A 27,945-nucleotide genomic window follows, 5' to 3' on the forward strand; every position below is an offset into this window, starting at 1 on the left:
TCTCTTCTCCACCAGGCTTCAGCCTCCCCTACAAAGACTTAAAGGAACACTAACATAGTTTCTAACAGCTCAAGGTCACATCCCTAGGATGACTCTAGCCCCATTTAAAGTGCCTCCCTGAGAAAACTCAAGGCTGCTGAAAGAATTTACTGTTTGTTCCAGCCAACACCTGAAGGTAGGGCTCCTGTCTCCCAGTCTCTGTGGGAGCCTAAGCTTGCATAAGCACCAGTTAGCAAACCTAGAACGGTTTCATGTGGACTAACCCCCTCCGCGCATTTTGTAAGTTTTACTTCCCCGACTGTACATAGTCCCCGGTCACCCATCTCCCTAATCCTTCATTCTCCCTGTAAAAATCCCAGTCACCTCTGTACAAATACAAGTTGAGTTCTGTGTCACGCTGGACACTTCCCTTTTGCAATAGTATATTAACGATTAAAATCTGTTCTCACTACCTTAGTGTCCGGCTTTCTTTATCTTTGACACTAGTCACTTTTATATCCGCGCTTTACAGATTGACGCTTAGAGAGGTTGGCAGCCTTGTCCAAAATCACACAGCAGAGCTGGGCTTTCTCCTACCCAGGTCTTCCGGTCTCCAAGAGCCTCAGAGAGCCGCGCCGGCCTCTCGGCCCATAGGCGGCGCGGTTTACGAAGGCCTGGGGCTGAGCGGCAAGCTTTCAGCCGGAGAGGAGGGGGTGGTGGAGGGGCCGAGAGGCACCTTCCCAGACTCGTCCGAATGCTGCGCGTCCTGACCAGCGCCCTGCGCCTTCCGAGCCCCCGGAGGCCCCTTGAGGCCCGTGGCTGCGCCGCCAATCTCGCGGCCGCAAACCGCGAGATCCAAGTGTGCGCTCTGGCGGGTCCAGACCAAGGTAAGTGCTCTGTCCTGGGAGGCCCGGGAGGCGGCTGGGGCGAGCTCTGGCGGGCTGTCCGAGGCCCTCCCGGCGCCTGGCACTACTGCCGGGGCGGGACCCATGACCAACGCGCCCACTGCCCCGGAGCAGACTGAAACTGATCTCGGAGACAGCAGTGAACGGTCCTGAAGAGATCTTAGTTCCCTGCCCAGGAATTGGACCTGGGTACCTGGATGAAAACCAGGAATCCTAGCCAGTAGACCACCAGCGAGCGGTTAGAGGCTAGAAGCAAAGTGGCCCTGGCGCTTTCCCCCATTTGAAAGCAAGAATGTTTCACGGAGGCAAAAACTGTAAAAACATGTACAAAGTTTATTATTAGAGACACAGCACAACATGGGAGCGCACACAGAGAAGCAGTTTAAGTCAGAAGCTAGGCAGAAATACACAGAGAGAAAGAGTACGGGCTTCCTCTAATGAGGAGCACAGTAAAGAGGTGATTTAAATTACTTATATAGGACAGTCCTTCCAGGTCTTTGTTTACATTTGGCCAATTATCTTGTTTCTTTTCCACACCTGACCTGCCCTAGGGCCCTCCCCAACACGCGTGCGCAACTTTTTGCTAAGATGGATCCCACCAGAGGCCTGTGGGTGCAATGTCCACACTTTTTATGGGGTGGCACCTCCTCCCTTTTTGACCCCCACGGAGCCTTCCTGCCCATGTGTAGACAGGGAAGTTTTCCTTGACCTCAGGAGTGGTCATCTTATCTCTTTCTTCCAGCAGAGCTCAGCTTCTGCCACTAGCTTTGTCCTTGGATTGTCTGGGTGAGAACAAAGCTTCAGTTTTACTCCACTTGACAAACGCCAGCTGTCTGGCCCAGGGGCCCATCTATATCCTACCTCAAATCCCCCCTGAGAAACGTGAACCCCTCAGAAATCTTTATTGGGAGGATGAAGGGCAATGGTCTGTCTTCTGTAGCTTCTGCAGGCTGGAAAGGGGCTTGTAGACCCTACCTAGTTGGGGTCACGGAGCTCTCGCCCTACCTCACTAAGGGGTCCCAGGGCGACTTCTGTTGTTATTCCGGCAAGATCTGTTCCGAGGAGTGGCTGGAATCTCTGCGTCACCGTCATCTTGATGTGAAACTATCGTAATCTGGAAGAGACAAACTTAACAAGTAGATTAAAAAGGCAGGAGCGGGCTTCCCTGGTGGCACAGTGGTTGAGAGTCCGTCTGCTGATGCAGGGGACACGGGTTCGTACCCCAGTCTGGGAAGATCCCACATGGTGAGGAGCGGCTGGGCCTGTGAGCCATGGCCGCTGAGCCTGCGCGGCCGGAGCCTGTGCTCCGCAACGGGAGAGGCCACAACAGTGAGAGGCCCGCATACCGCAAAAAAAAAAAAAAAAAAAAAAAAAGGCAGGAGCCACAGTGAAAGAATTATTGTAACCAGAGGCCCAAGCAGGAGTAAGAACCAGGATACATTTGGTAGCATTCCTTTAACTGTGGTCCGGATATAGTCAGCACTTAGGTTACCCTGTCCAAAGGAATGAAGCGTTAGCATGGTCATATATCTTTTGATGTTCTCTTTTATTAGCCAAGTGTGATTGATGTAGGTGTAACAGACTCAGAAGTAGTTGGAAGAGTGACAACCTGAACATTAATAGACAAAATAGGTCTCTTTGTTTTTTCCGGAGAACAAGCCTGAATCCCAGTCTAGACCTGGCACTTCGAGGAGACTTGTAGCCAGTAGGTTTTAACTTTTGATGCGGTATTAACATATAAACCAAAGCAGTTGTCACCATTAATAATTTTAGTGTTTCTCTAGGTATGAGAAGATGCAAGAATTGGGGCTTATAAAAATCCTTACCTGAAAATATCTAACTATCTGAAAGCCTGTTCTGCCAGTTTTTCCCGGAGCACAGAATGCCTGATTCCTGATCTCCACCCTGAACTCCTTTCAGGGGGTGTTGAAGGTCAACAGCTGCAGCAGCTCCTGATTTAATCTTTGTTGAGGCAGATGGCAAGTGCCAGTTTCCAGTCGGCAGGGCCCCTTCATGGCCATAAATTTGACCATGGTTTGGGGGGCATTTCATGTCCGTTTTGTCCCACAGCGCTAGCAATGTTTATTTCCTCCGCTGATAGGCCACACAATGCGTTGTTACTGGACTAGGCCTCGTTAGTAGTACCCAAAAGTCTCTGCACCACCTGAGACTAGTCTAGTCTCTTATGGTCCAGGAAAATATTCCCTCTTGTTGCTTTTTCCCATACCTAGAGTTATACCATTACAATCATTGATCTTATATGGGACTATCATTTTATCAGAGGCTCAGTCACATATTTGGTAATGTAAGAAATAACAATTTTGATAAGGCTGCTCAGAACCAAACGGTCTCCAATTTCTGGAGGGACCAGGAAGAAAGAAAAGAAAAATGTTTTAATTTTACCCACAGGTGTAAATTACCAAATTGTTGTAAACCATAATTAGCTTGAGAAGAAGAGATTCTTTATATCTGAAAAACAAAGATTAAAAGCTAGCAATATGTCAGACAAAAAGTACTAAAAGAATTATGATCATATTTAGCAGTTCATTTAATCCCATGTAATTAATTTTTGTTCTGAGTCCAGTTTTTCTATTAATTTTGTTAACCTTGCCTGATGATTGAGAATGCTAGTGACAGTGATTGTTTGTTTTTGTTTTTTTTTTTGCTTTTTTTGCAATACACGGGCTTCTCACTGTTGTGGCCTCTCCCGTTGCGGAGCACAGGCTCCAGACGCACAGGCTCAGCGGCCATGGCTCACAGGCCTAGCTGCTCTGCGGCATGTGGGATCTTCCCGGACCGGGACACGAACCTGTGTCCCCTGCATCAGCAGGCAGACCCTCAACCACTGCACCACCAGGGAAGCCCCGATGGTGATACTTTTAAGAAGTTTCTGAAGTTTTTGTTAAGGCTTGTATGATTTATCCAGTGAAGTGTGTGTCTTGACCACTGGAGATTGTAGAAGGTATACCGCAAGTGGAAAACACTTTTTCTTTTTTTTTGGCCGCATTGGGTCTTTGTTGCTGCACATGGGCTTTCTCTAGTTGTGGTGAGCGGGGGCTACTCTTCATTGCAGTGCGTGGGCTTCTCATTGCAGTGGCTTCTCTTGCTGCGGAGCACAGGGTCTAGGCGTGCAGGCTTCAGCAGTTGCAGCACACAAACTCAGTAGTTGCGGCACGCGGGCTCTAGAGCGTGTGGACTTGTGGCACACAGGCTTAGTTGATCCACGGCATGTGGGATCTTCCCAGACCAGGGATCAAACCCGTATCCCCTGCATTGGCAGGTGGATTCTTAACCACTGTACCACCAGGGAAGTCCCAGAAAACACATTTTTTATCTTTATTTTTTTCACTGTGAGGGCATTAACCCTCCAGCCAAGGAAGGCTTTAACCCATCAAATTAAAAAATGAGGTTTGTCAGGGAGCCGGAAAGAGCCAAGCGGCCATCTTGGATTTCCCATAGCCCTGTTTAATTTACAGTCATTGTTTATCCATTTTATTTATTTTTTTTTTAATAAATTTATTTTATTTTTGGCTGCATTGGGTCTTCGTTGCTGGGCGCAGGCTTTCTCTAGTTGCAGTGAGCGGGGGCTACCCTTCGTTGCTGAGCATGGGCTTCTCATTGCGGTGGCTTCTCTTTGCTGTGGAGCAGGGGCTCTAGGCATGCAGGCTCAGTAGTTGTGGCTTGCAGGCTCTAGAGCGCAGGCTCAGTAGTTGTGGCACACAGGCTTAGTTGCTCCGCGGCATGTGGGATCTTCCTGGACTAGGGCTTGAACTCATGTCCCCTGCAATGGCAGGTGAATTCTTAACCACTGTGCCACCAGGGAAGCCCAAAACTTTGTTCTCTTAACAGAGAGAGAGAACCAAATTTCAGTCTGGTACCAGCTTACTGTTAATCACAAAATTTCTTTACCTAATTAAATTTAATCTAGTCTTAATCAGTCTTAACAACATACAAAATTCTATTCTCAAAGTTCCTTTTTCACAAACCTTTTATCACCCCTTGGATCCATATTAACTTGTCCCATTTTTTCCCATCCATAAACAATCAGCTCTAGGACAAAATTATTTTCCTCTTTTTTTTTTTTTAGCAACAACAACAACAAAATATCTCCAGTCTTTATATATTTACTTGCTGACAACAAATATCCTACTTGCTTTACACACTGAAATGCTTCCCTTGTCACTTTAGTAGCTTTGATTACATATTATAATTTTTAACCCTTAAAAAAATCTTAACTTCTAGTGAAAAGCAAGAAGAAAGCAATTGTGAACTGCTTGTCATATTGGCATTCTCTGATTAGCAAACTTAAGAGCATATTGATTAGCAAACTTAAGAGCATATTGATTGAGCATTGTTGGGTTTTGTTTGTTCAGTTGGTTGGTTTTATTTTGTTTTGTTTCTGTTTGGGGGTAGTTTTATTTGCGGGGGTGGTGCTGGGGGGCGGTGGTTGAACTTTGCATTCAGTGGTGTTATTCACACTCCACAGTCTGCTGCCTGTTACCATCAGGGCAAGGTCCTTCTCTTGTCTTTACTTTCTCCCCAGTCCAACCCCTCTAACCTTCCCTGCGTTTTATGTAGCATTGTTTGTGTCCGAGTTTTAATTTACACAGAAGGCACTATTCTAGACATCTCATGTTTCTTCCTTTTTCCCACTTGATACCAAGTTTTGAAGAGCTGCTTTGCCATATAAATCTGTTCCTTGCTCCCTGCTGTTGTATACTACTCCCTAGTGTGCATCCCCCACTTTTGATGGACATGTAGGGGCTTCCAGTGTCCGATTACATCACTTGGTGAGAATTCTCTGGCTATGTGGGATTGCTGGTGTTAGACAATACCCCTTACTCTCATGCTTAGTTCACTGCCAAACTGGTAATGGCGCTTGCCTTGAAATAATTATAGTTATTCTCCTAACTTTACAGATTAAGAACCTGAGGAATAGAGAGGTTAAGCAATTGGAACCAGCTCTGATTTCAAAACCTGTGTTCTCAACTATTAGGTCATCACTACCTCTTCTGGTAATTCAGTGACTCAAAACACAGACTTGTACATTAGTTAAAAAATTACCACGGGTCATAGACCTTAGGGCTCACTTGTACAAAAGGGGAATTTTTTATCCACAAATAACAAGCATCAGGAGATTAAGCCTCTGCCCCTGCCAGAGGGCATATGGAAGGAATGAGAAGCAGTGGAGGAGGCATGAGGAGGGGACCCACACACAGGAGAACCACCCCACCACCCCATTAGAAGCCACCCGTTCTGCCTTCCACTTGGCATGATGTCACCAGAGCATAGTCACGTTGTGCCTGTTGTCCTTGAAAATGGGATTGTTAACCCACTCTTGGTTAACTCTTGTTAACCACTCTTCACTCTTCCTTATGGCTCTACTCCAGCTCCTTAGCTGGATGTTCAAGTTTCTCCACCACAACCTGACATTGTCACCTTATCTCTTCTACCCATGTGTTTGTTCATTTCAAGCTGTCCCACCTCAGTGTTTTGTTCTAACTATGGCCCTGACTTCGGTCCTCTTCTTTCCTCTCTACCTTTGTAAATCCTTCTGGAATTACACCCCCCCACCATTTTCCTTTTACATCCCTTGTGTCTGGACTTGTCTCCCTCATCAGTTGTTAGCTCTTTGAGAGTGAGAATTGCTAGCTGGGTCCAACTATTAACTTTGGCAAATTCTCTTCTTTTCTGGGCCTCAGTTTCCCCTTCTATATAGTAAGGGATTGTTAAACCAATTGGTCTCTATACTATCTCCCAGTAGTTTCTATTGACTCCCACCCACATCACCTGGTGATTCAGACCATCCCATCAGTGTGACTCTAGGTCATCTGCTAAGGAATTCAAATCATCAGCCAGTGGTATGGGGGGGTCTGGTAAGAGTAGAGGGGGTGCAGTGCACTACTGGGGCCCAGCAAGGGCAAGGTTCCCAGAATAGGGGCTCAACTAAGAAGTCAGGGACCATGGCTGAGTCCTCTCTATTTCTCTGGGGCCTGGCATGTGGTAGTACAACTTGCACATTGTCAGGTGAATGAATTAAAGCCAGAGACACCCTGTCTGGCTCCTCAGGGCTCCCAGCTTAGATTTCTCAGCTCATGTGGGGCCCTAGACTTTCCCCAGCTTCTGTGCATCTTCCCCACTCACAATACCCACAGACTATGTTTAAGCACTTGTGGGCATTATCTCTTTTAATCTTCATTACAACCTTTTTAGCATTTCTATTTACAGATCGGGAAAGTGAAGGTCAGAAGGGTAAAGTAATTTGCCCAAGGCCATGAAGCTGGTATGTGACTGAGCTGTGACTTGAGCCAAGCACCACATTTACATTCTGAAAGAGGGAAATAGAGATGAAATGTGGGAGAGTCAGCCAGAGAAAAAGGAAAGACAGAACAGGAAAGCAAAGAGAAGAGAGCAAAGTTTCTGTCAATCCCAAGACGTTATGACTGTATTAGTTTTCTATTGCCATGTAACAAATTACCACAAACTCTATGCTTAAAATAACACACATTTATTTTCTCATAGTTTCCGTAGAAGTCCAGGCACAGTTTAGCTGGGTTCTCTGCTTCAGGGTTTTAGCAGGCTGCAATCCAGGAGCTGGTGGGGGCTGTGGTCTCATCATAGGCTCAACTGGGGAGAGGTCTGCTTCCAAGTTCCTCAGCTGTTGGCAGAATTCATCTCCTGTGGTTGTAGTACTGAAGTCCTGTTTTCTCGCTCTTGGCCAGGGGGCCACTCTCAGCTCCTAGAGGCTGACCACAGTACCTTGCCACACAACCCTCTCCATAGGTCCACTAGTTTCTCTAGTGTATGCTAGTAATATAGAGTCTTATATACATCATAACCTAATCACAGAAGTAACATCTCATTACCTTGGCCATATAATTAGACCTAATCTTACAAGTGATATTTTATGACCTTACCTGTATTTTCTTGGTTAGAAGCAATTCACAGGTCCTGTCCACATTCAAGGGAAGGGGATTATGCAGGATGTGAACATGGGGGCCACTCTAAGGTCTGTCTGCCACAATGACCTTGGACCTAGACTGTTCTCCTCAACCCTTCTGATGTGGTTTCTCTGTATCCACCACAGTTTCCCTTCCCCAAAGTTGCAGCATTTTCTCATCTGGAGAGGATCTTTGGGACATCTGAGTTCCTCAGTGGGACCTCCAGGCCTGCTGGGCTCAAAGAACTCTATGAAGGTTTCTGGGGAGGCTAAAGAAGCCCACCTAGCCTGCATGTTACAGTTCTCTGTCCTGGACCACAGTTCTCTAACTGTGGCTGGAAACCCTGTCCCTTGAGACCCCTGAAACTTTCATTGGCCCTTCTCCGTGTCTCAGATCAACTCACACTGAGAATGCCATCTTAATAAATCCTGTTTGTTCTTCAAAGCTAAACACGCTGAGAGAAAATAATAAGGGGACTTTGAAGCCCAGAGGATTGGTAAACACTCCTCTAGTCCATCCTGACACTTTACAGGATGGGAAATGGCCAAGAAGGTATAAGAGTATTTGAGCCCCTGCCCAGAGCTGTTCTCTCTTCCCCACACCTGACCCAGATTTGGTAGGTGAGTTGAGGCCAGAGTGAGATGCAAGAGCCAGATGGTAGGGGGTCTTTGGGGTGGTATTAAGGATTTAGACTTAATTTTGATGAAAAGGGAAGGGAAGAATATGGTCAGATTTGGGTAAGAAACATGACTCTGAACCAGATGAGGGAACGAAAGTGGAGGGGGAAGGGGAGGCAAGACTGAGGGCAGAGGGCCAGTTGAGGGATCCACGTAATAGAAGAAAGAGCCCACCAGGTTAGTGGCTGCAGGGAGGGATGTGAGCTGATAGGTATGAGATCTAAGAGGTTGAATTGGCCGCTTGAGAGACTAAGTAAACTTCAAGGGTGAGGAAGACGGAAGCAACATGACAGAACTCTGAGTTGATATGTCATTCGCTCACCAAAGGAGCAGGAGAAAGAGTGATCATTTCTTGACATGTTGGTCTAGATGTCAAGTGGGCAGCTGGATATTCAGGCTCGGAGCTCAGAGGAGAGCTGGCCAGGTGCGCAGGGCAGTCCTGGGTGTACAGGAGGTAGGTACACGGGAGGCGTGAAGGAGAGGGGCAGATGAGCAAGTGCAGCCCTCCTGACTCTTCTGCCTTGCCTCACACTGCTCTCCCTTTGCTCTGAACTCCTCCGGTTCTGGAAGACACTAAAAGGTGGCACAATGTCCCCCCCCCCAAAAAAAAATATGCCACATTGGTATAGGGATTTTTTTTTTTTTGAGCTAAAGGCACTTGAAAAAAACAGCAGATGCAAGAAGGGCATTCTAATCTCCCCTTTGCTTACTGAAAACAGGAGATAAAAACTCCCACGTGAAAGATGTCCTCCCTGAACCTGGAGAAAAGAAACATTCTTCAACAGGGAGCTGAAGCCAAGAGAATTCTGTACAAACAGACAACTGTGTACAAACAGGCCTTATCTTCCTTTAGCCTCCCACATAGTTAACTCTTCCACAACTGACATTCCTTCTTCAGCCTACTATAAAAGCATGTAGGTTCTACCGTTTCTGGGGGTTTTCATTTCCTTTTGAGGGCTCTCATGTTACGTAAAACTTATACAAATTTGTGTGCTTTTCTCCTCTTAATCTGTTTTATGTTGGTTTAATTCTCAGGCCTAGCCAAAAAACATTAAGAGGCCCAGCTCTACAGACCCTATAGTACCCTGCTCTGCTATACTCAGGGCCCTCATCTGTACCACTCCCTCTGTCTGAAATGGGCTTTTCCCCACCAACACACACATACACACATACACACACACACACACACACACACACACACACACACACACACACACACACACACACACACACACTTTTGCCTGGCTGACTCCTATTCGTTCCTCAGCTCTCAGCTGAAAGGTCACTTCTTCCTCTGGCAAGTCACTGCTCACCTTCTACACTAGGGGCCCCCTCTGCCCACTCTATACCACTCACCTCCTTGTCCTTTTTCCCCCCATGTTCTCATCATAAATAGTAATTACTGGTTGAATGTCTGTCTCCTCTGTAGACGGTAAGATCTAAGAGGAGAGGGACTGGGTCTGCTCTGGCCTCTGACATCAGTGTCTGGTACAAAGGCCAACATGTGTTAAATTTGTAATTGTACAAATGACTGAATAAAGAGATCTTGGATTGACCTTTCAGGAACTTCAACATTAAAAAATTGAGTACTCTCATAGAGAACAGACTTGTGGTTGCCAAGGGGGAGGAGGGGGAGGGGGAGGGATGGATTGGGAGTTTGGGATTAGCAGATGCAAACTATTATATATAGAATGGATAAACAAGGCCCTACTGTATAGCACAGGGAACTATATTCAATATCCTGTGATAAAACATAATGGAAAAGAATAGGAAAAAGAATATATATATATATATACACATACACACACATATATATATCTGAATCACTTTGCTGTACAGTAGAAATTAACACATTGTAAATCAACTATACTTCAATAATTTTTTTAAAAAATTGAGTAGTCTCTTACCTGTGGTATTTTTCCCATCATACCTCACTCTTCAAATGAAAAGTTTTACCTATTCTCACCTTGCTCAAATGCTTCCATCTATGAGCTGCCACCTGTAATCCTATAGTACTTCATGTACTTACTTTACTTATGACCTCACGTTATCATTTACTTGTATTAGGCTGTAAGCACCTTGAAGACAGGGGCTGTTACATAACTTATAACTCCCACAATTTATTATGTATCATAGTTGTTCAATAGATATGTAAGGGGTTTTTTTCATAGCCAATACTTGGTTTTTATTTTCAGTCTTCTTAGTTTTAGTCGTTGTACTGGGTGCTATGCTTTTCTTAAACTCTTATTTATTTGATACTAATAAAATTAAACATCTTTTCATGTGCTTATTCGCCATTTGTATGTCTTCTTTCTTTCATGGAGTTACCTTTTTGTAAGAGTTGGGGCTTTTTTTGTGTGTGTGTGGTTCACGGGCCTCTCACTGTTGTGGCCTCTCCCATTGCGGAGCACAGGCTCCGGACGCGCAGGCTCAGCGGCCATGGCTCACAGGCCCAGCCGCTCCGCAGCATGTGGGATCTTCCCGGACTGGGGCATGAACCCGTGTCCCCTGCATCAGCAGGCGGACTCTCAACCACTGCGCCACCAGGGAAGCCCGAGTTGGGGCTTTTTAATTGAAATATAATTGACATATTAGTTTCAGATGTACAACAAAATTCGATATTTGTATACATTGTGAAATAATCACCACAGTAAGTCTAGTTAAGATCCATCACCACACACAGTTACATTTTTTTGTATGTGATGGGAACTGTTCTTTTTAAAGTAATTTTACTTTATCTTTGGCTGCATTGGATCTTCGTTGCTGCGCACGGTCTTTCTCTCTAGTTGCGGCGAGCGAGGGCTACTCTTCGTTGCGGTGCATGGGCTTCTAATTGCGGTGGCTTGTCTTGTTGTGGAGCACCGGCTCTAGGCACGCGGGCTTCAGTAGTTGTGGTACACAGGCTCAGTAGTTGTGGCTCGCGGGCTCTAGAGCACAGGCTCAGTAGTTGTGGCGCACGGACTTAGTTGCTCCACAGCATTTGGGATCTTCCCGGATCAGGGCTCAAACCCGTGTCCCCTGCATTGGCAGGTGGGTTCTTAACCACTGCGCCACCAGGGAAGTCCTGTGATGGGAACTTTTAAGATGTACTCTCTTAGCAACTTTCAAATATACGATATTGTTAACTAAAGTCACATGCTGTACATTACATTCCCAGGACTTACTTATTATAAGTAATTAAAGTAAATAAATGAATTAAGAATTTTAAAATTGGGTAGAAGAAAACCTAAAAAAGTGCAGAGGCATCATCTGAGAGGTAGGAGGAAGACCAGGAGAACATGGGGCCACAAGGCAGATATATGTTACTACACATCTGTCAAAACCCACTGGATGTACAACACTAAGAGTGAACCCTAATGTAAACTATGGATGTTGGGTGATAATGACGTTTCCATGTAGGTTAATCTTTTGTAACAAATATCCCACTCTGGTGGGGACGTTAATAGTGGGGGAGACCATGCATGTGCAGTGGGCAGGGGATTTACGGGAAATCTCCGCATTTTCCACTCCATTTTCCTGTGAACCTAAACTGCTCTGAAAAAACTAAATCTATTAAAAAAAAAAAAAAGCCAAGGCAGAAAATGTTCAAGGAAGAGCATGTGTATTGTCAGCAGAGTTAACCGTTGCGGAGCCTGGGACCAGGATGGAAACATGTCCCTTGGTTAGTGATGTGGTTACACTGGTCACTTTGGTGAGAATGGTTTCTGCTGAGTGACGGGGTGGGAGCTAGACTGGAGAAGGCTTAAGTGAATGGAAGGCAAGAAAGTGATTGAGTACAGAAAACCCTTTCAAGAAGCTTGACTGTTGCGGGTGAAAGAATATCACACGGGTAGGGCAAACGTTATTCTCTTGCCAAAGGGGACGGAATGTGAGTGTGCTCAAGCCTCTGGATTAGTTGCTAAATCCTGTGACAGAGGAACCTGGTCACTTGCCCCATGAGTGTCCAATCAGTGAATTCCACGCTGCAGGACACCTTACAGGTCAAATGCCCCAGGTTCTTTAATAAATAACTTCTGGTTTTTTCCTTATTGTTATTTTTTTATTTTTATTTTTGGCTGCATCGGGTCTTAGCTGTGGCACCCGGGATCTTCATTGCGGCGCGGGCTCTTCGTTGGGGTGCACAGACTTCTCTCTAGTTGTGGCGCGAGGGTTTTCTCTCAAGTTGTGGCGCGAAGGCTCCAGGGCGTGTGGGCTCTGTAGTTTGGGGCACGCAGGCTCTCTGGTTCAGGCTCGCAAGCTCAGTAGTTGTGGCATGCTGGCTTAGTTGCCCCGTGGCATGTGGGATCTTAGTTCCCCGACCAGGGATTGAACCCATGTCACCTGAACTGGAAGGCGGATTCCTTACCACTGGACCACCAGGGAAGTCCCAACAAACAACTTTTGAGGGAAAGACGGGACTAAAGGCAGAACCTGAGGATTTTAACAAGCTTTTTAAAGACACATCACTATTTTTGAAAATTAGCAAGTCTAAACTCTGAAGTCTAGAGATGCACATTTGTGTGATAAAACTAAAGAAATGCATGGAAGTGATCACCATAAAAGTCAAGAGAGTTGTTACTTTTGGGGGGAGGAGGGAACAATGAACGAGTCAGAGCATACGAGGAGGTTTCTGGGTGGTGATATTATTATAACTCATTCAGCTCAAGAGGAAGAAGTCCGGCTATGGAGAAAAGAATAATGGAGAGATACGTGAAATTGAAGAAGGGGTGTGTGGGGTGTGTGTGTCTCACAATGGCAGAAGCAGGCAGGAACCACTGTGGCAGTCATTCTTGTCCCTCTCCCCATGTTGCTCCAAGGTTCACAAGCCCTTCTACTTCTTCTGTGAGGCAGAAAGGGCAAGAGTTATTCTCCCCATTTTATGGTTGGGAAAACTGAGGCCTGGGTGTGTGAGACTTGCCCCAAGTTACACTGCTCATTGAGGGTAGAGGTGCCCAGATCCCAGGCCCCAGCCCAGGAGTGAGCAGGGCAGCTGGCTCACCCAAGGCTGCCCTGTCCCCTGCAGGAATCACTGAGATTTTGATGAACAGACCAAGCGCCCGCAATGCCCTGGGGAACGTCTTCGTTAGTGAGGTGAGAAAGGGTGGGCACGAGGGTGGGCTGGGGCTGGGTTGGGAGGTATCTGATGGAGTCTCCTCTGCAGCTGCTGGAAGCTCTGGCCCAGCTGCGGGAGGACCGGCAAGTGCGTGTCCTGATCTTCAGAAGTGGAGTGAAGGGTGTATTCTGTGCAGGTGGGTTTCCTTTCCAGCCCCTATGCCGCGGCTCAGCAGGGCTCCCCACGGCCTGCAGGGCATTTGTGGGGGGTGGGGTCCTTAGGTCAGCTCCAGCACAGGACTCATTATTCCCATTTTAGAGATGTGAACTCAGCGGTAAAATTCCTTGCCTAGGGTTACACAGAGAGTTAAGAATTCAGTTTGAACTTGGCCTCTCTGATCCCCGAATCCTTGTTCTTCCTGCTGCACCACGCACTGTTCTGACCCTTCACTGAGGAAATGAGGAAGCTGAGTCCAAAGACATTCACAAGGTCTGTGGCCAAGATGGGACTCTGTGCCCCTTTGCCCACCTACAAGATCTCAGTCTGTCAAAAAAAACTCTTCAATGTCTCTGCACCATTTGGTCCTCGCCACGCACTTCATTTCAAAGATGAGAAATGCCGCATCCAGGCCCACAACAAGCAAATGAATGAGAGCTGAGCTGAGCTAAGAACTGGCACTGGGGAGGTGGGAAGAGGCTGTGGAAGGCTAGGGTGGGAGGAACGTGATGCTTAGGAGTTTTCAAGGAGTTATGGCTCAGTCCCTAGGTCTCAGCTGTCCAGATCACGGCGACCAGCTCGGGGTCTGCCATGGCAGGATAAGTATGTGGACCAGTCTGCCTGACCCCGCTGCCCTGGCTGAGGCCCTCCTCCTCCCCTGGCCTCTTCCTCTGGCTCCACCTCTGTCTGACCTCTTCTATCATGGTCACTTCATGCCCCTGTTAGCCCCACTCCTCACTATCCCAGCTAAGGACAGGGAAGTAGGGGGGCTGCAGGTCTGAATCTGCCCCTGACTTGCTCTGGAACCCTGGGCTAGTCCCTGTCCCTCTCTGGGCCTCAGTTTCCCCATCTCTCACTGAGGGGCTGGAACTAATCAAAGACTTCCAAGGGCTCTCCCAACTGACTTTTGGATAATCTTAAGACTTGCGAAGACTGTATTCACCCCTTACTCCCGCCTCAGGCCCCTGCCATCTGGCCTTTGATGACGCCTCCATTGTCACTACTCTCACCAAGGTCCCTGCCCACCTCCATGCCACTGGGCCCTGCACTCACTTCTCAGTTCTCATCTTACTTGACCTCTCAGCCTCCTTGGACCCCACCAACCCCTTCTGTTAAAAAAAATAATTATACAGTGATGTATGTCAATTATTTCTCAATAAAACTGGAAAAAAATAACTAACAAATTTTTATTTTATTACTATTTAACATAGTTTTTGAATTGTCAAATATATATATTACACAAAAATTTACACTTTAATCATTTTTAAGTGTAAAATTCAGTGGCATTAAGTACATTCAAAAGGTTATTCAACAATTACCACTGTCCATTTCCAGAAAATTTTCATCACCCCAAATAAACTTTATACCCATTAAGCAATTCCTCCCCATTCGCCCAACCCCCGGTAACCTCTGTTCTACTTTCTATCTTTACAAATTTGCCTATTTTAGGTACCTCATACAAGTGGAATCATATATTTGTCCTTTCACGTCTGGCTTATTTCACTTAGCATAATGTCCTTCATGTTCATCCATGTTGTAGCATATTGCAGAATTTCTATCCTTTTTAAAAATGAATATTCCATCTTATATATATATAAATTATATATATATATATTTATTTTCCACATTTATTTTGTTTATCCATCTGTTGATAGACCTGGGTTTTTTTATACCTTTAGGCTATTGTGATTAATACTGCTATGAACATTGGTGTGCAAGTTATCTGTGTGAGTCCTTGCCTTCAGTTCTTTGGGGTATACACTTAGGAATAGAATTGCTGGACCATACAGTAATCCTATGTTTAACTTTTTGAGGAGCCACCGAAATATTTTTCACAACAGCTGCATCATTTTGCATTCCCACTAGCAATGCATCAGTGTTCTCCACATCCATGCCAACACTTCTTTGTTGTTGTTGTTGCTTATAATCACCATCCTCATGGGTGTAAAGGGGTATCTCATTGTCATTTTTATTTGCATTTCCCTAATGACTAATGATGTTGAGCATCTTTTCCTGTGCTTACTGACTTATCGTCTTTGGAGAAATATCTATTCAAGTCCTTTGTCCTTTGTGGGTTTTGTTTTTGGTTTTGTTCTTAGTTGTAGGAAGTCTTTATATATCCTAGATATCAATTCCTCACCAGTTATATGATTTGCCAATATTTTCTTCCATTCGTGGGTTGTCTTTGCTCTCTTTGATAGTGTCCTTTGATGCACAAAAGTTTTTAATTTTGATGAAATCCAGTCTATCTTTTTGTTGTTGTTGCACCTCTCCTTTTTTTGACCACCACCGCTCCCCGCCCCCGGCTTCCCTAACCATGTTTTCCCGGTGTTTCTCTTTCCTCTCTGGCTGCTTCTCTTCAGATTTCCTTTGCTGGATCCTTTGACAGCCTGGGAGGCAGTAACGGGCTGTCACTCTTGCATCTGCAGGTGCAGACCTGAAGGAGCGGGAGCAGATGAGTGAGGCGGAGGTGGGGGTCTTTGTCCAGCGGCTCCGAGGCCTGATGAATGAGATTGGTGAGGGTCCTGGAGTGCGGAGGAGGAGGGCATTCCGGGGCCCTGCTGGTCCCAGCCTCACCCCACCCACCACTCTACTCTAAAGACAGAACAGTTTCTGTTGTGAGCTCTGTGGAGAGACAGATGATTGGCGGGGGGGCGGCAGGGGCAGGGAACAAGGAATTCTACAAGGGGGAGGGTGTGACGAGGGTTCAGAGGGCATTTCTCCCAGAGGGAGCCCTGGCTTCTCAGCCTTTGTGCCCTGCTCGTTATGACCCCCAACCCCTGTGCCCTCAGGGTGCAAGCCTGGCCTTTTCAGAGTCAGGTTTCACCAAGCATGCTTTCAGGCTTTGACAATGGCTGTTCTTTTGCCTGGAATATCCCTCCTTGGCCATCTGAACTTTCTACTCGTTCTTTAAGACCACCAGTGCCTCCTCCTCCAGGAAGCTGTCCCTGATCCATCCTCCAAGCTTCCTTTATCAGAGCACTGATTACCTGGGTCATCATTGCCTGTTTACAGGTCTGCCTTCCCCACGTCTGATTCAGTTGTGTTCCCAGCACTCAGTATGGGGCTTGGCACACAGAATAAGAAGGGAGTACAAAAAGGCTGGTCCCAGGGAGGCCAGCAGGAGATTACCCTGTCCATCTCCCCACTCCCGATCCCCAGCTGATCACACAACTCTCCCCAGTAGGAAAACCAACTTCTAAGGTAACCTGGCTGAGGTACCAGGTAAGGTCCCCAAACCTGGACCAATGAAGCCCTCTGTCCCAACCAGTTAGCTCCTCCCCTCCCTGAGACACTGTCCTGGTCCTGCCAGGGCCTCGCAGGCTGAGCCTTTCTTCATCTCCACAGCAGCCTTCCCTGCGCCCACCATTGCAGCTATGGATGGGTTTGCCTTAGGTGGAGGCCTGGAACTCGCGCTGGCCTGTGACCTCCGAGTGGCAGGTACTGGGCACGGGGAGAGGTGGGGTAGGGTGGGGAAGGAAGAGTGAAACAGGCTAATTCTGGGGATTCTGCAGTCAGCCACTGCTCTTGGCTTTCCAAGCAGCCACAGAACTAAAGGCAAGGTGGGGGACAGAGAGTTCAGGCAGCAGCTGGTTCCCCTCCTGGCCTGGCCCGACTGCGGCAGTACCCATCCTTCTCAGTCAGCTGCCCTCCGCTCAGGACTGCTCCCACCAACCCCAGAGCAACTGCTAACATGACAGCAAAAAGAACACAGAGAGGGAAGGCTGGGGACAAAGACTGTTCAACCTTCCAGTTCTGTCCAGGCCAGCTTTTTCAATCACGTTTTGAGCAAAGGTGAGCCGTGGGGGCGGTCTGTCACCTGCCCAGCTAGTCACAAACATGCCCGGGCAAGAACACTGCCCTCTGGTTCACTGGCACCCAAAAAGGTTTGCGTTACTAGTTCAGAGAAACTGAGCTTTGAAGAGTGGAGGAAGGGGAGGATGAAGATAATCGATCACTTTTTAACCTTCCTGTCTTGGTGGTTAGGTGCGCCCCTCCTGGAGGCAATCAGAGAAAGTCTGAGTGCCACCACGGTGCTACTCTCTTCCCCTCATTGCTTTCTCCCGCCATCCAGGAAGAACATTTTTTAAAAATGTGTAACCCCAGGCATAGAGGGAGCTTGTATCTACAAGATGCGTATCGAAGAGAAGGCATCAAAATACCAGGTCAGGTCACAGCCCCGGATCTGCTTCTCACCTGCCTATGTTTAAGGCAACTAACTTGCAGGGTTTGGTGGATAGGAGGGTGAACGTCAACTCCTCCCTCCCGTACTGCATGGTTCCGGTGGCCCGTGCTGAGGGAATTCAGAAGCCTGTGTGGTGGGACACCTCAAGGAGGGCTTGTCAGAGGAAGCAGAACTGGGGAAAGAGGATGTGGACTGGAATACAGGAAATTTTCAGGCTGACAAAAAGCTGGGAAAAATAACTGGTGGGAGCAGGAGTCAGCGACACTCTAGGCCAAACCTGAGCTAAGGATGCGTGAGACAGAGAATCCATTAACTTACAAATAGGTGTCGGGCACCTTCTAGGAACCCCTTCCTTGTTCCAAGCACCATTACCTCACCTGATCCTTAGCAGCTCTCTGGAGTAGGCAGAAGAGGGGTAGTCGTCTTCTTCCCACCCATGAGGCTCAGAAAGGGTAAGAGACTTGCCTGGTTGAGTAGGGGAGGTAGGATGAGTGCCTGGGCCTGCTGGCTTCCAAGCTAGGGCTCTTCCAAAGGCAGCATCTGGGGGAGTCTGGCTGTGGCCACACCACGAGGGAAGTGGCTGGCTGGAGGAGTGAGCAGAGCCCACAGGCGGCATCTCTTCTCCTTGGGGATCGGCGCTGGAAGGTAGGGTTGGGGCTTCATTCTGTTTTGTTTAAGCAGCTTCCTCAGCTGTCATGGGGCTGATTGAGACCACCCGAGGACTCCTCCCAGGAGCAGGTAAACTCAACCCACAGCATCCATCCTTCTTTACCTGTTCAACTCCAGTCTATCCAGCATAATTCCCTACTTTCCTCTTTTGCCCTATGTTCTGGGCTCTGCCCTGCCAACCTAACTCAGTTTGCTTCTGAGAGGTCTTGGCTGACTCCCAGCCTGGGCCTTCTCTGGCCTCCCACTTCCCATGCAGATTCACCACCCCTATTCCATCCTGGCAGGAGGGACTCAGAGGCTGCCTCGATGCCTGGGGGTGGCCCTGGCGAAGGAGCTCATCTTCACAGGCCGACGACTGAGCGGGTCACAGGCCCAGGCTCTGGGGCTGGTGAACCATGCTGTGGCCCAGAATGAGGAGGGCAACGCCGCCTACCACCGGGCACGAGCACTGGCCCAGGAGATCCTGCCCCAGGTTTGGTGATCACCCAGCACAGGAGGGCCTGTGCCACACGGGATGCACGTGTGGAGAGGCCAGGGGGCAACATAAGATCCATTTACCCAGATTTATAAAATTAACCCTCTTTGGAGTTTTAGCATCCATTCAGCCATCCAGTAAATGAAATCAGATTTTAAGTTAAAATGAAAATTAAGTTCTGAGGGACTGGAATCAAATAGGCTTGAAAATCCTCAGAACAGCACTGTAAAACAGAACTTCCTGAGATGATGTAAACATCCTCTACCTGTGCTGTCCACTAAGGCAGCCACTAGCCACATTATTTAAATTAAAATTAAAATTTTAGTTTCTCAGTTACACTTGCCACATTTCAAATGCCAATAGCCACATGTGGCTACTGGCTACTGTATTGGACAGTACTGCATTAAAACGTCCCCAAAATTGAAAAAGCAAGATTCTAAAGCAGATAAAGAACTACCAGCTCACCTTTCCGACCATACTACATGGTGGAAAAGTGCTTGAAATACATGATGTAGGACATGTTAAGCTCCATTCATTTTTTAAAATCCTCAAATAGCCTATGAGCATAGTCTCCCAAAAGGTTTAGAGACCCAGGGAGTAGGTTTAGGCCCTGCCTACATGTAATCTCCAAGTGCCTGAGAGGCTCTGCTGGCTTCTCACTCCTCTAAGAGGACCCAGAGGGAGGTCCCAAGTTTCTGCAGATATGTAAGCAGCTGAAATGGAGCTAGGTTTTGCTAATTTGTAATACTGACTTAGCCCATACGGAGCATCTCATCCATCCGACACAATCCAAGGTACTTTAATAGTGTCCCAACTATTAGAACAATCCAGTTGAGCTGATTATCCCCATTGTATCTATGCTATAACAGACCCAGAAAGGTTAAGTGACCGTTCATCAAGGTCAAAGAAAGTGACTGCAATACCAGAAAGAAAAGCAGTAACTGGTATTTTGGCATTAATGCTGCATAATAAAAAAACTGGTATTTTATTTTAAAGAGTGCAGAATGTGTACGATTTTTAAAAAAAACAAACTAAATAATGCATTTCAAATACAAAAAATTACAGACGTTACAAAACGAAGTTAAAATATAAGCCTATAAAACTGTTACCCATACTCTATCTTAATATTATTAACAGAGAAAAGTATTTGAATTAATCATGAAGAGTAAAAAAGAGGTATTTTATTTTGGAAAAAAAACACTGTCTTCCTTAAATAATCCTGCCTCTTTTTATAACTTTGAGGTCTTTTTTGAGGGCAGGGACTATAAAAAACTGATAGTGAATTTGGTTTAAAAGAAAGCATTTCTTTTGTCTTCTTTTTATTGATAGTTCCATCACATATAAATGGAGAGTCTGATGCTGTTAATTTTAATGCTGTCATGTTTCTGTTATAGTTGGTCAGAAAGTCTCTGAACTAATACAAAACTCTGAATGACTCAGGATAGTAGCTAATTACACTTCCACAGAGGGGGCCTATCCAGCAAGACTTGTAGACTACAGGGCTTATCTTTCTGCATAAACTAAATAACTGGGTCTCTGAGCTTATCTCAAGATGATTTGGGCTTCAGATCTTTCAGTATATTGAAATAACGGTACTCTACTAATATAATTACTAGTATTTCAGTATTTAAAAGCAGCTTTGTATGCCAAAACACGAGCATACCAAAAATTAGTACTAAAATCACTAATGCAAATGCTAGGACATTTTGATGCAACCTGAAAAATGAATCTTTAACTTCCAGCTGAGTAACTGCGTGCCAAGGATGAAAGGGTTCTTGGATGGGGTGAGCACAAAGGGTGGTGTGGTAGATGGCTGCCCTCTAGCGGACAAACTACTAAGACTAAGGAGTCAAGTGGCTGCAGAGATTAGAGCCCAGAAAAAACCGTCAATAAACACAAGGTCCACAACTTAACACTCAGATCTTCCCTTTAAATAATAAACATACCTCATCCTTTGAATATGGATTTGGCTACGTTTTCTACTTGAACAACAAAGGGATGGAACATACTGTGGCCAGTGTGACTCACTGTTCTCATTTCCAAATAACATGAAATGATCAATCATATTTCTAATAATTCATACACGCACACACACACACACACCCAGTGCACCCTTGAACAACACAGGTTTGAACTGTGCAGGTTCACTTATACATGGATTTTTTTCAGCTAAATACATACTACAGTACTGCACGATCTGAGGTTGGCTGAGTTCGCGGATGCAGAACTCTTTATAGGGAGGGCTGGCTGTAGTTATACGCAGATTTTCCACTGCATGGATGGTCGGTACTCATAACCCCTGGGCTGTTCAAGGGTCAACTACATATGTGTATATATATATATATATACACACACATACACACACACATACATACACACATACTCAGAAACGTGTTTTCAACACAGTACAACATAGCTATGTAGTTTTTAATGTTCTGTGATAAGAAATCAGTAGTTAAATAACTACTATATATTCATGACAAGCAAATCAAACAGAACAGAAGAATAAGAAGGACATAAAGTAAAAATCAAAAGTAGGGTGGCCCTGTTTACCTGGGGCTGTCCAGGTTCAACGTGAAAGTCCCACATCCTGATAACCCTTCAGTCACTGGCAAACCGGGAGAGCTGGTCACCAAAACATCGCTCAACTCCCCAATCCCTCTCCCCAGAGATGACCACTGTTACCAGTTTGCACACTCTTCCAGAAATATTCATTGTATGTACAATATAAATTATGCACATATACTCATATCTAAATGACTCTAAATTCTTTTTAAGACGGTTTAGGGAACAAGGAACACACCTTTAGAGGCTAATCCAGTTCTAACAGACATTTAAAAAACATGAAATTAAAATATGCATAGAAAAGAATTCAAACAGTATGGAAAAGTATAAAACAGAAAAGTGACGTTCTCCATTCTCTTGACCCTTCTCCCCAAAGGCACATCATACCAACACCTTTTACACAAATGGAATAATATACAAACCAGCATGCACCTTTCTTTTTTACCTACTACCTTGGAGAGTTTCCCATTCCAGCACATACTTATCAACTCCATTCTTTTAAACAGCTGCACTTTTTCATTCACGGTATGGATGTGCCCTCATTTAACCAGTACTCTAATGAGGAACATCACGTTGCTTACATCTTTATGCTCCTGAAAAATAGCCGGAGTGGATAACTTTGTACATCTTAGTGTACTTCTGGAAGTAGATGCCTACATGGAGGTACAACATGAAAGAGCATGTGCATCTAATTTGCCAGTTCTTGTCAAACTGCCTTCCCGAAGCATTGTACCAATTTACTCTCCTATCAATTATGTATGTAATACCTGTTTCCTAAACCTCAGCTATAATGGGCATTACCAACACTTTACAATTTACCTAGTCTGAGGTGAAAAGGAGCACCTCACTGTTCTGATTTACGTTTCTTTAAAAGTAAAGCTGAGCATACCTTGTGCCTGTATTTCTTTTCTGTGCAGTAACTTTTCATACTGTTGTGAATGTTAAAAAAACATTATACCAGCTTTTTGTTAGGGAAATTCTTCTGTCACAGTATCACAAATGTATTTTCCCAGTTTTTGATTTTTGTCTTTTATTTGTGGTATTTTTCACAGTCTGAAGTCCTTCATTTTTATGTAGCTAGCTTTTTTATTTATGGCTTCTATGCTAACAGACTTTTTAAATCATTCTTTTTCTGATAAAGAAAAACTTCAAATAATACAAATACAAAAACTTCAAATAATATAGGAGGCAGAAGCACTCCTTGCCTGGAAGTGGGGCTGGGGATGGAGTGCCAGGCCTGCTGTGGCACAAGCTAACTGGAAGCAAGGCCGGTGAGGCAAAGACGGCCACTTGGATGCTCTTGCAAAATGCCCCCTCAGGGTTCCAACCCAGGCCTGTCAGACTCCAAAGCCCAAGTTCCTAATCTTGACCGTTTTTCACCCTACTGGGGGAAAACTTGCTCGCAGGAGAGGCTTGAGATGAGAGGGGTAGAGGAAGGGAGCAGCAGTGGGAAAGGTGACTGGGAATCAGATCTAAGCTTCACCACTGACTCACTGGACAAACGTGGCCAAGTGCTTCACCACCCTGAGCCTCGATTAAACATGGCACCATCCTGGAAGGATGGGCAGCACCATTTGACCATTAGAGAAGTCTGTGGGTGGGAAAGTATTTGGAAAATGTTGTACATGCTGGAGGGATGGATTAAATGACAAGAACCCCGGATGGTCACGATTGGGAGGGTCAGGGATCAGTTAGGCTTCCTCCATTGTAGAAAAGGAACATCTGCTGAGAAGTAGCAGGTACTAAAACTAACGAAACTTAACACTGTCAGTAGAACAGCTGGATCTCTGTGCAGACCTCTTCCCCCACCGTGGAGCTGTGTGCCTAACCACGAGCACTGATCCCCTCCCTCAACCAAGCTGCTTCTTTTCCCTAGGCCCCCACTGCTGTGCGGCTGGGCAAAGTAGCCATTGACCGAGGAATAGAGGTGAGAGGGTTTTGGGTTGGAACCTGGGTCCCACTAAAGTCAGTGGGGTGGCTGGGAGGTGGTGCTTTCATGGCAAACAGATGGACAGCACAGCGGGAAAGAGCTCGGGAACTGGACTCTTCTAACAGACTTTGAGTCTGACCTCTCTCTTTGTGCCTTGCTTTTACCTACCTACAAAATGAGGTTTGGCCAGGTGATATTCCAAATGACATTTTATCCTCATCTCTCTCCCTTGGAGAGAGAAGGAAATTGAGGTTCAGAAAGGGTAAGACTTATCCAGGGTCCCAGAACAAGGGAGTAACAAGAACCCAGGTCTGCGTGGCTCCCAGTCCATGTTCTCGGGTTTGTGCTGGTCAGTAATGTGGCCTCGTGGACCGGGCTCAGGTGTGGGGCCTTGGCTGCAGCTAACCCATTCTAGACATCAGCTCATTCATTCATTCATCACACACTGAACCCAGACCTGAATTGGGACCCAGAAATGAGTCAAATATGGTCACTGCCCCCAAGGTGGGGAGGGGGACGGACACAAATCACTAATAAAGGGTCAAGGGTACCAAGCAGACACCCTGGAGAGGTGAGAGCTGCACTGTCCATGTGGCTACTGGCTACGGTATTGGACAGTGCTGAGTTGGAGAATGTTTTCTAGAACTGGGGCTTAGGGTGGATGAGAATTCCAAAAAATAGGGACAAGTGTGAGGAAAAACACAGAGGTGTATAAATAAGCAACTTGACAGAACAGGACGAAGGGACGAGTGAGACAACATAGCATGGAGGTTAGGGGCATAGGCTCTGGTGCTGGACCATCTGGGTTCAAAGACCTGCTTTTCCACATACTGTTGTGCCCTTAGACAAATCATTCCACCTTTCTATGCCTCAGATTCTTCAGCTGTACAGTAGGGAAAATAACCCCTGTTGGGAAAGGTACTTCTCTTAAAATAGTGCTTGTAAGTGGTAGTAATAGCAAGTACTGTGCAGTATAGGCTGGGAAGTTGCCAGGGGCCAAGTCATAAAGGCCTTAGTCCTCAGGGCAATGGGAAGCCAGTACAGTTCACTAATAGGGGTGACAGGAGGCATGGGGAGGCAGCCGGACGGCAAGGAGGGAACACTGGCTGTGCAAGCACAGCTCAGGCACACCCTCCTCAGCTCTACAGGCTATGTGTCATCCTCCCCGCTGTTCTCACAGCCCGCATTCGTCCCAGCACTATTTCACCACTGTTATGAATGGTATTCCCTCTCCAGGTAGGGGATTCCTTATCATCTCATCTCTCTTCATATGGGCTGGCATACAGTAAGCCTCAATAATTCTTTGCTGGAAGAATCCATAATCAGTAAGAAGTGGTGTAAGAAGTAGGACTAGCTGGCGCCCCGTGCTGATGGGGATGGGCAAGGTCAGGGTGATCCACGCACAACTTCTTTCTTGCAGGTGGACATTGCATCAGGGATGGCCATTGAAGGGATATGCTATGCCCAGGTATGTGTCTGCCACCAGCCCTGCATGCTTGTAGCAGAAGCCGGGCCACAGTGGGCGGCCTTAAGTACTATATGACCAATTCAGTAGGTTCCTCCCAACCCAGAGAGTCAGTCTCTGTGCCATTCCTTCCTCAGTTAGCCTGGGGTGATCCCAGGAGAGCCACACTGCTCCTCTCTGGGACTGTTTCCTCAGCCATCTAATGGTGGTGTATCCTGCTCTACCTGGGGGCCCAGAGAATCACAGAGGAACTTGAGAGAGAAGAATAGCAGCTTATGCGATCTCTGTACCAGCGGCTACTGTAGACGCCAGGCTGGAGTGGGACATCAAAGCCTTGGTTTTCACCTGTAGGCTGTGTGTGTTCGATGGTGGGGCAATAAACCTGGGGCTGACCTATTTAGCCCTTCACTCCTGGGTGAGTCAAAAATATTAATCTCCAGGTTAACAAATAACGAAAATACTCCTAAACAGGGGGTCCTGGGACTTGTAGGACGTAGTGTGAACCAACTACACACCAGGATTCAAAGCCAGAGTTCTTACCGCAAAGCCTAATCTATCTTCTCTACTGAGTAGCCTCATTTCTGACTGTTGCACGAAGACTGTGAGCTCTCTGGAGGCGTGCAAGCTGTGTGCAAAGAGAGGCTAGTGTGACAGGCCTCGGGTGCTGAAGAGGCAGCCTGTCTTCCCCAGGAGACCAAGGAGCCATCGAGGCCCATACTGTTGCATGGGCCTCCGGTGTTGCAACACCGGAGTCCAGAGGCAGCGAAAGACTTGGATTCTGTCCTTGTCATGTGTTGAACAAGCTTGAGCGAGTATTGGCCTCTGGTCCTGCTCCCACAGACTAATACTCTGTATGTTGTTTCAGAACATCCCGACCCGGGATCGGCTGGAAGGCATGGCTGCCTTCAGGGAGAAGCGGCCCCCTAGATTTGTTGGCGAGTGACTTCCCTTGAACCTTACGCATGGGAGATGCACACCTTACAGGGAAGGATCCGGAAGGAAAACGTGCAGCACGCCTGCCCTCCTCATTTCACCTCTAGGCTTCAGTTTCCTCACAAGGACGATGATCGATATAGAGTGACTGGCACGGTGCCTGGCACGAAGGTGCTGACTATGCCACCTACCGCTACCTTCATCATTCCTCACCCAGGCTAGACAATCACTGGCGTCGGGTTGGCTTTGGAGAATACCTGTCTCTCCCTAATAGAACGATCAACTAAGGACAAAACAGACCCCTCTGGGCCTTTATATCGCTGGCACTCAAGCCTGACCTCTGCCTCTCAGTTATTAGGTGCTCACCAGAGATGAGAGGAGGTTGTAAGAACCACCCTCAACTGCCCTGTTTCTTCCTCTGTACAACAGAGATAATAAGGAAACCCTGGCAGTGGTTGAACAGGCCCAGCTCTCTGCCAGTTACTCACTGTGTGCCTCAGCCTCCTCATCTATAATGAAACTGTTGGGAGGACTAAACAAATAATAAAACGCCTGATGTTCAATAAACGTGAGTTATTATGCATGTACAGTGTTCTTCTAAGAACCAGATGAAATCACTGCTGTGAAAACCTTTTGTAAACTGTAACGTGGCAGGCAAATCTTTGATGGAGCATTAAATAGCTTTCAGGAGTGCTGAGAAGGGAACGATTAACTCTGATGGACAACACGGAAGGTCAGGAAATGGGCAGGTAACACTGGAGTTGAAAGCGGAAGGATCAATAGGCATTTGAGGCGAAAAAGAGGAAGCCTGAGGGGAACAGCACGAGCAAACGTGAGCAAGATGACGACACTGAGAAATAAAGGGTGGCTGATATGCACATGTGCACACTAGTCTCAGGAGCCCTCCTTCTGTGCCCCAAGGCAGGGGAAGAGACAGCCACGTGGTCATTCTTTAACTGACCTGAGCTTTCTGCGCCTACGCCTGGCCAGACTCAGAAGTCACTAAGCCACGGGCACGGACACATACCAATAACACTGTTGACTTGCTGCTAAATACTAATGTGCCCCAAAGTTGTGCTCATTTCCTGAAAGGGAGAGTAACACAGAAGAGCCCAAGTCTTCGAATCAGCAGCATGCATGAGCAGTAGCTATCTACTCAGGAAAGTAACCTGAACTTCTTCTTTCTCATCTGTTAAATAGGGAGGATAAAACTCAACTATCACAGAGGATTGTTGTGAATGAGACAAAACTTGGAGAGGTGCCCAGTGTAGAACTGGACCTCAGCAGGCACTATTTCCCACCCACCCTCCTCCCATTAGCCTAAGCTAGTATCTGGAACAGCATGTTCCAACGCACGGAACTCAGGTCAGGAAAGTCAGACAGCCTTTTGAATCATGCAAAAGAGTGAATGAGAGAAAATACTGTGTAGTTGCAGGACTGTAGAAGGAAGCAGATTACAAATTCCTCTTATCCAGTCACCAGTGAGCAATAATTTGAAATATGGTTTAGAATAAGAATAAGCCTCATCTGATTCCAAACAAAGGTATACAGCATTCCAGTTAAGAGTCTGGCCAGCTAACAGCACAAAAATCTAGTCCTAAAATAAGCTACTAATTCAGAAAGGAATTTATTTCTTTGAAAAACTTAAACAGATGAATGGTAAAACATGTTTTGTTAGTTGTCAATAATAAGGTGAGGAAGGACTTCATACTCTATTCCACAGAGTGGGTTTGCAGAGGACACAAACCAAAGCTTCTGATAGTTTATACTGTGGTTGAGGCTGGTTCTCAGAGAAGCTCACTATTTTCCTCATCTCCATATTAGGTAAGAGCACCTCTTCACACGTCTGGCACAGCCCTTCCTTTTCCTCTCCGTTTTGGTCACAGTCATAACTCAAATTAAAAATTTGAGGGATTGAGGGATTGAGATTTATAATCCCCATATAATCTTTCATCTGAACACTCTATTCTCA

General features: G+C 46.4%; 1 protein-coding gene across 4 annotated transcripts; it reads left to right on the plus strand.

Annotated features, from left to right (window-relative positions):
* On the plus strand, positions 1 to 26,665 carry ECHDC2 (enoyl-CoA hydratase domain containing 2). 4 transcript variants are annotated; one of them, XM_082652138.1, is made up of 10 exons: positions 66 to 866; positions 13,505 to 13,572; positions 13,643 to 13,730; positions 16,180 to 16,266; positions 17,099 to 17,191; positions 18,615 to 18,674; positions 18,890 to 19,077; positions 23,522 to 23,572; positions 24,996 to 25,043; positions 25,906 to 26,660. In XM_082652138.1, the coding sequence occupies exons 1-10, from the start codon at positions 734 to 736 to the stop codon at positions 25,981 to 25,983; spliced, it is 894 nt and encodes a 297-aa protein (XP_082508264.1). In that variant the 5' UTR covers positions 66 to 733; the 3' UTR covers positions 25,984 to 26,660. The 4 variants fall into 4 exon arrangements, with proteins under 4 accessions (XP_082508267.1, XP_082508264.1, XP_082508265.1 ...); XM_082652139.1 differs by having other exon boundaries at positions 68 to 866; positions 18,618 to 18,674; positions 25,906 to 26,650; XM_082652140.1 differs by lacking the exon at positions 66 to 866 and adding an exon at positions 12,567 to 12,618 and having other exon boundaries at positions 25,906 to 26,664.
* Positions 26,666 to 27,945: the final 1,280 nt, after the last annotated feature.

This window comes from Grampus griseus (assembly GCF_964374135.1).
Source record: "Grampus griseus genome assembly, chromosome: 1".
Taxonomy (NCBI): domain Eukaryota; kingdom Metazoa; phylum Chordata; class Mammalia; order Artiodactyla; family Delphinidae; genus Grampus; species Grampus griseus.